The sequence below is a fragment of the Pogona vitticeps genome, chromosome 1 (genome assembly GCF_051106095.1).
Source record: "Pogona vitticeps strain Pit_001003342236 chromosome 1, PviZW2.1, whole genome shotgun sequence".
NCBI lineage: Eukaryota > Metazoa > Chordata > Lepidosauria > Squamata > Agamidae > Pogona > Pogona vitticeps.
In genome coordinates this window covers 292,881,604-292,896,892 of record NC_135783.1, presented here as the reverse complement: position 1 = coordinate 292,896,892, position 15,289 = coordinate 292,881,604, and the positions used below count along the sequence as shown (strand labels likewise).

The following is a 15,289-nucleotide window of genomic DNA, read 5'->3' as shown; positions in this document are numbered from 1 at the left end:
TGCAAGGAGAACAAACCTATCAGTTCTAAAGGAAATCAACCCTGAATGCTCACTTGAAGGACAGATCCTGAAGCTGAGGCTCCAGTACTTTGGCCATCTCATGAGAAGAAAAGAGTCCTTGGAAAAAACCTTGATGTTAGGAAGGTGTGATGGCAAGAGGAGAAGGGGACGACCGAGGATGAGATGGCTGGACAGTGTCTGCGAAGCAACCAACATGAACCTGACACAACTCCGGGAGGCAGTAGAAGACAGGAAGGCCTGGCGTGCTCTGGTCCATGGGGTCACGAAGAGTCGGACACGACTAAACGACTAAACACACACACACTTATTGGTAAATTGCTATTCAATCCAGGAAACCCTAAAAGTAGTGCAACTGAACTGAGATTAAATTTGCATCAACATCCAGTACCAGGTTGTTCAGTCAGCAAAATAAGCGTGTCAGAATTTAACCATTGGCTATATTGTCTTTAAAGTTTAAAGAGGAAGTGAGGAAATGCAGAGGGAGAGGATTGCTACTAAATACACAGACTTTTCCGATTAAAGATGTGAAAGAATAAGTAGAACAGTGCTGGAAGTTAGCTCATTTCCTTGACCCCACTGAAATATGGGAACTTGCAGAGGCATATTTTTAGATAAGTAGTCTGACCAACACTTCTGCTCTGAGCTAGAGTTGTTCTGCTGTGGAGGGACCACCTTTGTAAACATAAGCCACTGTTCAAAAAGCATATCAAAAATAAGAGCCACTGAAGAACATGTGCATAAAGAAAATTATTGATTCAATATAGCTTAGTAAAAACCAGAAGATTGAAAGCAAAGCATGGTTCTCCAGAAGCTTTCTTTGGGTGCTACCTAGAAGAACAAGAGGAAATATGTCACTATAAAAAGTGGAGATGTAATCCTGGATGCAGTGAAGTTCCATTAAGGATGTTAGCAGACATCTATACTGCCAGTCCATTTATTCATATCAAATCTTCTGCAGTAGAACATGTAGGACGGAGAATGCTTCTTTGCTTTACATGTCCTGGGAAAAAAGTATTCAATATGTATTGGAATAAGAAAAATGGGTTGGATATGTCAAATCTTCCCATGAACGGAGATGCTCCTACTGTCAGCAGGAGGTTTTTTATTCTATAGAGCTTTTCCACAAGTGGAATGGGGAAAGCAGATTATTTGTGTTAATTTTTCTTCTTCCTCTTCAGTCACCTACATCACCCCAAAATCTCTTGTGAGGTTTTTTTTTGGGGGGGGAGGACACAGTGGCACTGGATGGAGTCAGTAAGAGGAAGGCTGATTAGCAAAAGTGGATCCATCCCACTGTATTCACACCCCACATACATACACACAGTTTAGGGGAGCTTCTCTTGTCATAATAGCAACTCCTACCCTGACTTTTTGATTATCTTGGTTTTATGCAAACTAGTGAAAGGTTACTGAAAATGATGCAGGAATGCTATGTAGGTTTTGGGAGCGGAGGAATGAATCGCGTGTCCCAGACAGCACTATTAATATACTGCAATGGTTATTATTATTAATGCTATATAGTATTATTTGCCATTATTATTATTTTCAGTCTAGGCCCACAGACTGATCAGTTTCAGCCTGTAGATGTACTTGCATAGATCTCTCTCTCTCTCTCTCTCTCTCTCTCACACACACACACACACACACACACACACACACACACACACACACACAGAGAGAGAGAGAGAGAGAGAGAGAGAGAGAGAGAGAGAGAGTCTGTCTTAAGTTGCTGAAAGCAAGACCCAACAGTATAAAAAAATAATTTTCCCACAATCATCTCATCTGATTGCTGGAGGTCTAAAACTATTTATTTAGATTTCCTATTCATCTCAATAGAGGGAAGCAACTCCATTCTCATTGGAAGGAATGGGAAGCATTTATGTCAGACAGGCATGAGAAATCTACGATGTTCTTAGGAAACCACTCTCATAATCCCCAACAATCGGGCATTCTGCCTGGGGCTGATGAGTGTTGGAGTTCAATAAAATGTGAAAGGCCACATAGGTTTCTCCACCCTGAAGCAGGAGCTTAATGTTCACATTAAACTCTGTATCAAAGCAACAGCATACTGTTGGCCTGTCTCTGGACAGGCAGGCAATGTCACACTCAGGGGATTTGCTGGACTATAACTCCCCTCATCCTTTATTGTTAGTTGTGCTGGCTAAGGGTGATGGGAGATTCAGCTGACAACATCTGGGAATACATGTGTTGCATACCATTGCTCTTAGAGCTTCATACATAACAAATGTTCAAAGTCTGAACTCTGCAAAAGAATCTGATAGATATTGCAGCCACAGGTTGATATCTGTCGTTGGCAATTATCTTTGTGTCAGGAGGACTTGGTGTGCTCTGAAATGTGCAGTTTTAAGCTGTAAACACTGTAGATTTGTTATTTGCAGGATTTGAAAAGCTATTTCAGTGGGATAAAAAAAATCTCTCAAGATGTTAATGTTTCCATAGACTATAATGTTCTCGTTCTATTTACACAGAATAAATTACTGAGAGTTTCTTGTTGCGTAGCTTTTGGATAAATTCTGTGCCTTCTGTCTCTTCCTCCTCCTATCACAAACTTGTTCATGTCGCTTCAGTCTTGAAATGAATGCAGCAAATGTACAGGGGAGGCAATTCTAGAGAAAGCTAAGGGTGTTCCTGGTGTTGTCTTTGATGTAAACATATTTGGACAATTGCCTTGTTCTGTTTTAATAATCCATGCTTTCACAGAGGCACCTGCAGCAAGTGATCTGGACATCCGCCCAGCATTCCGACGAGGGTGAGTATCATCACACATACTTGTACTGGCAATGTAATAGGAATGAAAACTTTTCCATATTTTTATATTTTCATATTTTACGTACTCCCAAATTTGCTTTTTTTAAAAAACCCAACTACCCTGAACTTTATTCGGATGCTATAGAGAAAATGGGAACGTTTTAATTTAAAAAAAAAAAAAAACAGTTAAATCTCTTTTTATGAATAAGACCCTCTTTGAACAGTCTTTAACTTGTCCTTACATAACTTTTAAATAATCACTGCACTATTTTTAAAAAATTAAATACACAAAACCAGATCTATTTGCATTGGTTCAGATGTGTAATCACTTGAACTGATGCAGAAAAGGGAGGATGTGCCACATACAAAGCAGTACTTTGCCACTTCAGCGTCTTCCCCTTGCCTCCTGAGGGAAGATGAACTGTTCACATTCACACATAAACTAGAAAAACCATCACACCAGCATGGACTTTCTCCAGCAAAGCCTCTCTCTGCAGGCAAGATTTCTTCTTCTTCTTCTTTATATAGCTTCTCCTCTCTACATGGGCAAGATTCCTCTCTCTTTAAAAAAAAGAAAAAGCTTAAGAACTTCTCTCTGGCAGCAAGTTTTCTTTTAAAAGCTAGAAAAACCAGAGGAGGAAGGCCTTGTTATAGTTTGTTAACGCAATTCCTTTTAACCACTCCACCTACAGAGCTTCAAATAAGTACAGTGGTGCTTCGTTTAATGGGTGCCCCGTTTAACAATGAATCCGCATAGCGACGAATTTTTTGCTATTGTTTTTGCGATTGCATTGCGATGTTTCTAATGGGAAAAAATCGCTTTGCGATGATCGGTAAGCTATTTCGTTTACCGATTTTCGCATAACAATGATTTCCCAACAGCTGATTGGCAGTTCCAAAATGGCCGCTGGGTTAAAAAAATGGCTGCCCGCTGAGTTTTCGCCCGGATTCCCTGCTTACCAGGCAGCGAAAATGGCGGCCGTATGGAGGATTTTCGCATAAAGGTGAGTTTTTTGCCCATAGGAATGCATTAAACGGGTTTTAATGCACTCCTATGGGCTTTTTTATTTTGCATAGCAATGAATCTGTATAGCGACGATTTTGGTTGCACGGATTATCGTTGCTATGCGGGGCACCACTGTACCATGTTTACCAACAATAAGACAGGGTCTTATATTAATTTTTGTTCCAAAATGCATTAGGGCTAATTTTCAGGGGATGTTTTATTTTTTTCATGTACAACAATCTACATTTATTCAAATACAGTCATGTCATTTTCTTCTGGTTGCTGCACAGTGGTGGAGGGTGGGTTTCACTTGACTGGGGCTTATTTTGGGGGTAGGGCTTATATTACAAGCATCCTGAAAAAAATCATACTAGGCCTTATTTTCAAGTTAGGTCTTATTTTGGGGAAAACAGGGTAATAAGCAAAGCTTTTCTTCTGTTCCCTTTGTGTGGCCACTTAACTCAGGCAGACCCAAATTCCCCTGTGCAACTGGACAGCACATGAATATGAGTGAATTCACATTCATGTTGCTGTGTAGTCATACCATTAGACAGAATTTGCATAAAAGCTGCTTGATTAGAATTCCATGCTCAGACTTCTGTAGATAGGTCTGATGAATATTTTCCTCCTGCACTATTCCTGAATGGATATAAACACTTTCCTTTCGGAGAAGACTTAATGCGAAATTTTAGAATGTAACTATTTTCAGTAGTCACAACCTCCATACCAGGTTGCTGCATTCTGCTGTTAGATATCAGATAATCCTAACACAGCAAAGGTCCACAACCCAAGAACTGTGTTTCAGCCTTACAAATCAACGGCCCATCACTGTCCAAAACACCCAGCCATAGAAAGGCAAGAACAATACATGGTCAAATCGATTGCAAATCTGCAATAGATTTGGGCATGGTCCAGCTCATGGCAACCCTGAGTTAGGTGCTGCAGAAGGACTGTGAAAGAAAGGCCTCTCCTCATGACCTAAGATAGATTCTGCCAGTCACAGAGAGAACACATGTTAATGGCTCGTTGCTTGCCCATGAAAGCTGGGAAGTTGAAAATGAGAGAAATTAGACTGAAAATGCTGGTGGAAGGAGTGGGGTTGTGCCCATCTGAATTCTGTATTTGTGACTCTGGTTTAGGAGCACAGTGGGAGGAGGAAGACGGATGACTTCAGCCTTTTCCAGGTATCTGTGTTTAACTCTATATCCACACCCAGTCCTCATTATGAAATGTCGCCCAAAGGCCCACTTAAATGAAGCAATCAAAATGTGTTGTCCATTTCATCTCTTTGCCTGTCTCATTGTTACACTAAAAAACATCTTCGTCTTTAAGAAAGCGTCAGGCAAACACAAACCAATTACTTTAGCAGGTGGCCTTCAAGGGAGATCGATTTAATTGCAGGGAGAGAATGAGCCCGGTATGTGTTATTCTGTGAAAGCAGTGATTTCATAGATAGCCTGCGGCTAAGGCAGATGGGGTGCCCCTTCAAATTTTCGAGTGATGTGCCCCAGTATCGTCCTGGTCTACAAGCCATTTCTGAATGCTTTTATACTGAATTGAAGCCATGGATGCTTTCCTGTTTTCCTTGGCTTCTCCTGGATACCCATTGATTTCCTCAGATAGGTTTTTGCTGCCATTCCCACATAAACTCACAATTGCAAAAGAGGCTTTCTTTTTCCTCTATATAACCCAGATTTTATTATGGTTCTAGACTAGTGGTTCCCAACCTTTGGTCCCCAGCTGTTCTTGGACTAAAACTCGCAGAAGCCTTTACCACTAACTGTGCTGGCCAGGATTTCTGGCAGTTGCAGTCCAAGAACACCCAGGGATCCAATCATGAAGTTGAAAGCTGAAATATAATAGTCATCAATAAAACAAAAATCAATTTGGATCTTATTGTAGGCATCTTTAAGACTGAAATAAATATTTCATTTAAAAATTATCTTCATCATTTTTATAGAACTTTCAGGATATAAGTTCGGTTTTAAGTGGCCTTTTATTTTTAGAAACTTATGCAATTTCATTTTAAATATATGTATTTGATTCATAATGAATGTTGTATAAGTACACAATGTTTGATATGCTCCACAAAATTCCACTTCCTTCTGCTAGTGGCAACGTACAAATTACTTGATTAAAACTCTGTCCTCTTGGTCCTATTGCTGGTTCTTGTCAAAATGAAAGATTCAATCCCCCCAGAATTTTGAAAATGTTAAAATGTTAATGTTATCCTCTGAAAACCTTTGCCCCCAAAATTATTCCTTATAACTGAGGAACTATTCAGCAATGATAGAAGGGAATGAATTACTGAAATACTGCACACAGATTCAGGAAATCCATTAATTGTGTTTATCTTTAGTTATTTAATAATAGTTGTAGAAAAGAAAAATAGATTTGCATGATAGATAGCAGGTGCAATGCAGTTAGGAACTGGGTAGGATTTCCTCTATAAATTTTCAGAACCAAAAAAAAAAAGAGAAAATAGTTAGTGGTTTTCCTTAAGTCTACTTTAACTCACAGACGGACGTCTGTTTCCTTGAGTCTTTCTGCAATCTTTAGTCAACACAGGATGATCTGGTGGAAGAGATGGAATATTTGTTGTGTATGTGGTTCATTGAATGAAAGCTCAGCATTTTTGCCTTAACAAAATACTTACACAAGTTTGTTTAAAGAGAGAATACTGTTATCTTCACCTTAGAGCAAGAGTGTAAAATCTGTGGCTAAGGATGAGAAAGAAACTAATTTGTTTCGCATTTTGCTCGGAACTTACCTAATTTTGCAGTATTTGCAAAATAACTTAGTTGTGATCTTCTTGATGTTGTTGAACCTCAAAGCAAAGCAAAATTTGCTGCTTATAAACCACCACATAGGGTTTAAAGCACTCTCTGCATGGTTTATAATCCCATGAGCTGGGAAGGATGGAAGGTTGAATCAACCTTGAGCCAGCTATCTGTACCTGCTGGGATTGAACACAAGTTGTGAGCAGAATTTTTGACTTCAGTACTGCAGTTTAACCACTGTGCCACAAGGCTCTGTCTAACTTCAGTTCCCATCAGCCCCATCCAGCATGGCCAAAGGGATGGGGTATGATGGGACCAACACTTTGGCAACATGTGCTGCTAGATCAGCTGAAGTGTCACCCTTTGGGGCAGGTGGGGATAATCAAGGTGTTTTTTTTTAATTGAAGTTTTTTTAGCACAGTTGTGAAACTTAATTTGACCTTCAGATTTGCCATGGAATTAATTGTACCACCTACAACTTTGTGTAAAGGGTTTTTTTTTTCACTTACTGTGTTCCGCTTATGTACTGTTCACTATCAGTGTTACTTGCTTTACTGTACAGTATGGATGGACATGAAGATGGTCGGGAGTTGGATTTTAGTGCCTTGTTAAGAAAGAGGTGAGTATGAATGTCTGCAGGGCATAGGCATACGCAAAATTAATGGGATGAGAAGCTAAAGGCCAGAATGAGTTAAGCTGTGTCTTTCCCCTCCCCAATTTTCTACCTGCCTGTCACATGCCTGGGCAAGCAAAATAGTAGTCAACTGAGTGTGTGGCCTGTGTATCTCCAAGCCAAGCAAAATGACAGTGCATATTGGTTAGGCAATTTTGGATTTACATTGTGCCCCCAAAAGTAGTGTCTCTAGTAGTGAGACCCCCCCTTCAACAACAAATCAGCTTATGTGTGAAAGACTTTTCTGAGTAAAAAAATTTTTTTTTCTACTGGTGGAAGGATAACAAAAAAAGGGGACCACGTTATTCTTCTCAGAGTCTTTTCATGCTAAAAGGAAGATGCTCTCTTATGAGTCCACCATATTCACCTCCAGGGAAGCTGGAACTGAGATAAGGGCCTCCACTGAAGATTTTAAAACCTGGGCTGGCTCATATGGGAGAATGCATCTTTTGAAGAGCTTCACCCCCAGGTCTTAAAGGCATAGCCAGCATGTTGGATCAGGCCTGGAAACAGACCAGTAGCCACTACAGGTATCGCAACACAGCAGCCACATTATTCTGGATCTATTGAAGTTTCCAGACGTTTTGAAAAGGCAAGCTGATGTAAAGCATGTTACATCTGCAGAACCAAGGTCATATTTACCATGATCGCATGAGAAATATCTAGGCCCAAATATAGATGACATGTTAGCAGTGCTTATGCAAACCAATCGCCGACAGTGCTCCTGCTATTAAGCTGTAAGCAACAGCAGCTATCAAGGAGATTGTTGATTGATTGTAACAAAGAATGGTAATTCTTCTCCTTCTTCATGTTTTGTGTTTCTCTTTTTGTCTTTGCCTCTTTGTTTTGTCTCTTATAATTTGCCTGCCTGAACTTGCATCTCCATCTGGAAACACTTCTTGGAATTCTGATGCCTGGAACAGAGAGTAACCTTTTATTTTAATTTGTGTATAAAGTTCTTTGTAAGAAATGAAGTCAAAGGGCTATAGGATTTGCAAGATACACTCTTTTCCCCTTTCACAACTTGGAGCACCATGAGTTCCATACATTATTTTAAAATATAGTTAATAGCACTGCAAGGGTTATGAGTAGAATGCTAAATTAATTCAACTTCCTAAATGTTTTAATGCCTCCCTTCCCTTTTAGTCAGTTTTAAAATTAGAACAGGATCTTCAGTTTGTCCTTGCTGTGTAAATGCTATTGTCCAAACATGGTGATCTGGGATGAGTGATCTCATTTCCATCCCTGTATCAGCTGAGACCTCTACCCATGTAATACCACACCAGGGCCAAATACATTCTTCTGCATGTTGGATTATGCAGATGTTTCTTGGGTCCTTCAAATAATTAAGGTCACCCTGTTTTTTTAATCATAGTATCCAGGTTGCAAACATTTCTGCTAATCATGCTTAGCTCCAGATTTAAATAACTTTTAGGGTTTTCATGGCTGTTTCTTTCCTGTGGTTAGGATCCCATGCTGCTTCAGTGATGCATTAATTGGGCCTCAGTTTAGTTATGTTGCTTTAAGTGGTGTGTAGTCACAGCAACTGGTGCTTGGCTTTATTTAATACAGTATCCATAAAATGACAACATTATTCCATTGTTTTGCCAAAGTAGTCATTATCCATTTTTTTGCTGAGCATTCTTGGCAACAAGAAGAAAAGAAAAAAGGAAAGGAAGATAGTTACCATCATAAAATTGATTGGACTTTTTTTTAATGCTATGAAAGTTTTAATGGAAAAAAAGTATCATTTGTCATCATATATTTTGTTACTAAGTCTTATATAGAATATTTTCATTCAGATGTTAGAATCACTGGTTTGGAACCCTGGAGATTATTTGGAAAGTTAGCAGTGCATCTGAACTGTAGCTGCCCATTAAAGGGCCTCTAAATAAATACTCATGTCTTTCCACTGAATTATCCCGCCAGCTATCTTGAGTGAGGAAGCAGCTTCTTCAAGGCTGGACTTGGCTTGCAGCTGTATTTTAGACATGGTTTCTCTTTTATTAAAAAGAAAGTAATGGCAGATCACCTAAACCTAGACAGTGATCTTGTTTCCCCTGCTGTTTTGGTAACTCCGTTTAACAGAAATTAACTGAATTTATGGAAACTATATTTGAATTTAGTTTCCCTAATGTGCCCCCAGTCTTGCAGATCCTGAGGAAATTCTACAGGATGTATCACATTTGTGTTGCTTTTGTTTTGAGCCATTGCACTATTTCTCCCAAAAATGATGTAATAACTGGTGTGCAGCTTGATTTAAATGTTTACCTATGGCCAAATGAGACATGACAGCATCCACACAATTGCACTGATTTTTTTAAACAACAACAAAAAAAATAGAAAGTGCAAGAGGCCTAATCTGTATTGAGATCATGGTAGAATAAGAGTAGAGATGGCTTGTCTGATTGCCTGATTTGGCCCTTAGAAGTGAATCACAAAGAGGGCAACAGGGTTATTTCCAATTTGCTGTGCTTAATATTGCACAGTTTGTTAACCAACATAGGCTCAAACTGGATGCTACACAGAGCACATTATTAGAAATGGAAATCTCTCCAGTGTTTGAAAGAGACCTGTTTGTCACAGCATGTGCTTTTTCACCCCCCTATCCTACAAATTTGCTTGTTTTATTTGGTGATTGCAAGGGGTACACACAGGCTTCATTTTCGTATCTGTTAGCTAGAACATGGATCTGGGTAGAATCACTGTTAGCTTCTAAAAGTGTGTTGACTCTCAGCAAACTAGTTTTTAAATATTTGGTTTTCAGTGTCTATTCTTTAGATCAGAAAGTAAACATTTCACTGTGATGGAAATGGGGTGCTACCTAGTATTCTGAGAAATACTAGGTTACTCCAAAAAGTAACTTTTTCCACATCTGGACTATTTATAGTAGTTGTTCCTGGAGTTATAGTCCACATTAGCAGTGATGGAAGAAGAATATGTGCTTTATATTTAGAGGACTGTAATGTTCTGTTTTGGACATCCATGTGGACAGAGGAAATCCAGGGGAAAGAATTCCCCAAACAACACAAAACCAAAACAGATCCTCCAAATGTCACATTCACAGTTTCTCACCCACACATTTAGCTGGTGATTGTCTTCCTGAAGAGCATCCTGGAAAGAAGGATACCATACTTAATATTGTTATGGGTCTTCATTTTCTGACAAATAAATCTAAATAGATGACATTGATGTAGAGGTGCCATAGACCAGGAAGAGGTCAGGAGGAAGGGAACAGTTGTCACTGTGCTGTTACATGGGATGGTGAAGGGAGACCTTGAAAGAGGTGACAGCTGACGGGTTTGACTCAATCAAAGGTAATAAGATAGGAAAGAACCATTGCTGGGGCACACACAACTATTTTTAGCTTTCCACACATGTTTAGAACACATCAGCAGCTTACATTTTTATTCAGCAGGTTCATCCAGAAACACCTTATTGCTTCCAAATTAATAGATAAAATGTTGCTGTGTTTCTATAGCTTGGATTGCACATTATGCACATTATAGGAAAAATAGTGCACTGGCGATTACCGGTAATTGGAGTCAGGATGAAAAGATGTGTGATGTAGAGGCATTCCTTCTCAAGAGTGATCTTGAGAGGTGCAGAGGGAGAGATGCAGAGGAGTCCCAGTCCAATCCCATGATTGTACCACCAACAATATTTTACATACAGTTAAGAAAGACAAAAAGTTTGGAGTAGGCAGATAACATAAGAAACTGCTGTCTACCAATTCAACCCATTGGTCATCTACACTGGTACGATGAAGCCTGACCATCAATGGTTCTCCAGGATTTGAGGCAGGGTTCTTTCTCACTGCTACCTGGTGATCTTTCTAAGTACTGAAAAGGCTGCTCCTGTTTATCCTCTGAAATAAGATTGGGATTTTTGGGGTGGGAGATGGTTCAAGTCATACATTTGGTGTGCATTCTAAGCAATATAGTTCTAAAAGCCAGGGGTGGGCACCCTGTGAACATCCAGATGTCATTGTACTCTTGCCCCCAACAGTCCCAGCATCATGATCACCTATCAGAGGATATGTGAGTTGGACTCCAACAATATCTGAAAGGCTGCAGGTTCTCACTACTCCCATCCTTACAAAATGTGGTAGAAGAATGAGCAGCATAATATCTTTTAACGTGCCCTACTACCACTGCTCCCTGATCCATTCTATTTACTGGGTTTGTGGGAAATGGTAGTCTACATTAGTTCTCATCACATGGAAATCATGCATTCTGTGAACATATGGCAGATGTAGAAGGGGGCACGTCACGCTGAGGGCAGAGCTAGCCACCCTCCTTTGGGTCAGCAAAAGGTTTGCATGGAATTCTACATGTCCACAAACATCTCTAGATTCTCTCTGTCCAGCTGGTGCTTGATGCAGGGCAGTATGTGCACATTTGGCAGAAGGTATGAAGTTTGGGGACATTGACAGGGTTGTAACTGTTCCTTCTTACCCATTTTCACTAAATATATGTTGAGACTTATGTAGACTGATTTATTGATATGATCCAGATTTTTTTTGCAAATAATGCCAGATATCCTGAAAAATACATTAAACCTCATTCAATCTCTAATTCCTTTACTGTTTCATTCCTTCCTATCTCAAAAAATTTACCAGAGTAGCTAACTTACATTGAAATAAGAATGTGTACACAGCTTCACCATTGCAAGCAATTTTAAGTCTTGTTTTAATCTGTTAATTCTACTTATGGTAATCTTAGCAAAGCATAAACTCCACTGCATAAGCATTGATGCAGACTGATAAGAAAAGCTTTCCTAAAAGTATGTCTTTTGCTAACATGAGTATGTGTGTTTTGCTTTTTCCAGCGATACTAAGCCCCACTGGTTGAAATGGGTGGCCTCTGTGTAAACATTGCAAGCACATCACTGTTTGTATGAACTCAAATAGATGTATTCGGGAAAAATGTCAGGTTTGGGGAGTGGGGAAGAGGAGGATGAACCAAGGCTTAGCGTTTTTTTTTATTAGTAGAAACGATAGAGCTTAAGAGTATATAGAATTGAGCTGATGTGCAGCAGCTTCTGTGCCTTATATTGCACTACCGTAAATCCTTAGTTTCCCTGCTAAGGAAAGTAGGCTTGCTCTTGTGATGGCTACTAATGCTAATACATGTTGCCCTTTTTCTTGCTCATGGGGATGCTGCATGGTTCTTCCAAATATTTCTCTGCATCGTTCTCAAGTCCAGCAGTTTCTTGCGCTCAGTAAATCGGTAAGCTTTTCATTAAATGTTCTCTGCTAATTGTCAATCAGTATCTCCCAATTAGTGTCTTCTGTCAAAATAACACAGAATATTAGTAGCATCTTAAAATAGGGATGCCAAAGTTCAAGCTTATGAGATCTATAAGTATTTCATTTTTTGCTACAACCCTGAGATACAGCGACCTGGTACAAAAGATACTATAACTGGCAGAACTTTGAGATTAAGGGTTAATTTGGATAAAAAGAACGGAATGGGATTCACAGACCTTCCACATCAAAACCTGCTCTTGGTCATTCCAAGCTTTCCGAATGTCACAACATACAATTGTGGGAGAAGAGGAGGTTTTTGTTGCTATTGTTTTTGCAGCTGCTGGGCATCAGAAAACTTTTCTGATCTACAGAAGGTTCCTCAGAGACCGGCCTGTACTTCCATAGCCGTCTTCTGGTTGCCCCTGTCTTCAAGGCCAATGCATTTATTATAGCCAATGCTTTTATAAACTAGAGTTATTCTTCAGTCAGCTTAAGTTTGTAGTATAATAAATGCATTTCTCGTAAGGTGTCCCTTTTGTCAGTTTTCTTAATAAGTATTTGTGCTATAAACCAATCTACATGTTAACTACTGCTTCTGGGTATGTTATTCAGTTGGGAGTCTACATTTTATATTATTGTTCCATCTAATATTGTTTTTAAAATCCATAGATAGTTTTAGAGTTGTTAAGTCAGTGACAATGCATTCCATAAAATTTCAAAACCAGAATTTGATGCGAAGAAATGAGTCCTTATGATGTCACAGGACAAACGTATTATCATATCACAAAGGTGGGTCTTTGTGATATCACAGAGCCAAGGAATAAAACGTGGGCCAAAACTGCTGCTGGGCTACCTGATTGTTGAAATAGACAGGAGGGGGAAATATGACCAGAATCCACATAGAACGCAGCTAACCAGCTAATGGGCCAATCCAGAATCAAAGAGAATGTATTTTTCTTGTTAATGGCCAGATAGATTCGGGGGGGGGGGATGGTCAGGAACTGTAGCAATGCTGCTATTCTCGCTAGAACTCTTGAAGGCTCACTGTCAGCCCACTGTCAGTATTGTGTTTCTGTGATGTGCCTTGCCCCACTGCTACCAGAGCTTGTGCAACAAGAAGGCTCATAGGTCTCTGTGCTGGTGCATCACTTCCTTCCTGGCTTGAAATGACTCCATGTGCCTATGGATATACTTTTTGGTAGTCTCCCAAGTCCCTTGCACTCAATTTTCAGAGTATAAATGCTGTGGAAGTGCAACAGACATACAAACACCTTTGTACTTAGCCAGTAATCCCAGCCAGGAAGGAGTAGACATGGATGCCCAGACTTTAATGCTATTCTACACACAAAAATCACATGCTTGACTTATCCTACAGTGCTTACCATGGGAGTTGTCCACCTCCTGCATTTCAGGAAAGCATAGCAATACCACATGCATTCAGCTGTCATTGTGAGAACCTTAAAAGTTCCACTTAAAAGTGTCACTTTATAAAGAAATTACCACTCAGATGTTGCAAAAGGAAAAACTAAATTAGTCACTATCCCATGTATAATAAAACAATAACAACAACAATAGGCTGAGGCAGGTGTCTCACAGAAACCCCCACTCAATGATCCCTTTAAAAGCAAAAAAAAAAAAAAAAAAAAAAAACAGGCTGCTTATATACAGCCCTCCCCCAAATCACTTCAAGCCCTCTCTGGGCGTTTTACAAGTTAACTATCCCGGGTACACGTTGTGTGTCCCCCCACCCACCCAGCGAGCTGGGTACTCAATTTACCAGCCTCAGAAGGATAGAAGGCTGAGTCAGCCTTGAGCCGGCTACCTGGGATTGAACCCTAGATTGTGAGCACAGTTGTAGGTGCAATACAGCAGTTTAACCACTGCGCCAAGAGGCTCTAGACCAGTGGTTCTCAAACTGAAGTCCCTATATGTTCTTGGACTGCAGTTCCCAGAAGCCTTCACCACTTGCTGTGCTGGCCAGGATTTCTGGGAGTTGCAGTCCAAGAACATCTGGGGACCCACATTTGAGAACCGCTGCTCTAGACAGTCTTTGTGTAAAAACCACAGAGAAAGACTGTCTATTTCTTCACAAGCTGACCTCCATTACCCTTATTCCAAGGCAGACAAGACTGATGCTCTTAAAGAGCTGGTTTAGAAATCTGAAGTGAAAGTCCAGTTGTGTTGGCTACTCCAAATCTTTCCTGAGGAAATGCCAGTAGGACAATCTGAGCACATTTGCATGAAATGGTAAAACAGAGCCTGAATCCAGTTACTGGTCCCAACTAAAATAGATCCAAGCAAAACTAAAGCTAAATCATCACTTATGTAAACCATATTGTTCCAAAGGGTCTACTCCAGTTGGGACTATCAGTTAGGCTTGGGATTCCTGTCTTACTTTGAATGAGCAGGATGCTGATAAGTGTCTATTTGCTTCCTCTATTCTTCCTGCTCACATAAGCAAGCACATTTATTGAAAGTTCCAAACCAAGGATCGTAGTTTGTTGTTCTTAAACTAATCAGGATTTGGAAGCCAATAATAAATTCTGGCTTCTTGCTGGAATAAAAAATAAGGTTTTTTTAAAGGCAGATCCTGGGTTTGGGAAGTACAGTAAACAATTAATGTCTTGTTAGTTTATTGGCTTCAGTGAGTGGGAAGAACAAAGTGGAAGTAAGCATGCACCACCCTAAATCCTGACTTACTGTGACGTGTAAATGCAGTCTTAGTTTTTCTATGCCTTAGGTGTCCCGATCAAAAATAGACAGCTGAGCAGATTGACGTTTTAACCAAG

At 39.9% G+C, this 15,289-nt stretch overlaps 1 protein-coding gene across 1 annotated transcript in view; it reads left to right on the top strand.

Moving 5' to 3' along the window:
* MYBPC3 (myosin binding protein C3) overlaps positions 1–15,289 on the top strand; it is a 108,398-nt gene that overhangs the window by 23,479 nt on the left and 69,630 nt on the right. The window contains exons 7-10 of the mRNA XM_072986070.2: positions 2,743–2,791; positions 4,936–4,980; positions 7,139–7,195; positions 12,457–12,480. Coding sequence (XP_072842171.2) covers positions 2,743–2,791; positions 4,936–4,980; positions 7,139–7,195; positions 12,457–12,480 — 175 coding nt within the window. The remainder of the gene's footprint in view (positions 1–2,742; positions 2,792–4,935; positions 4,981–7,138; positions 7,196–12,456; positions 12,481–15,289) is intronic.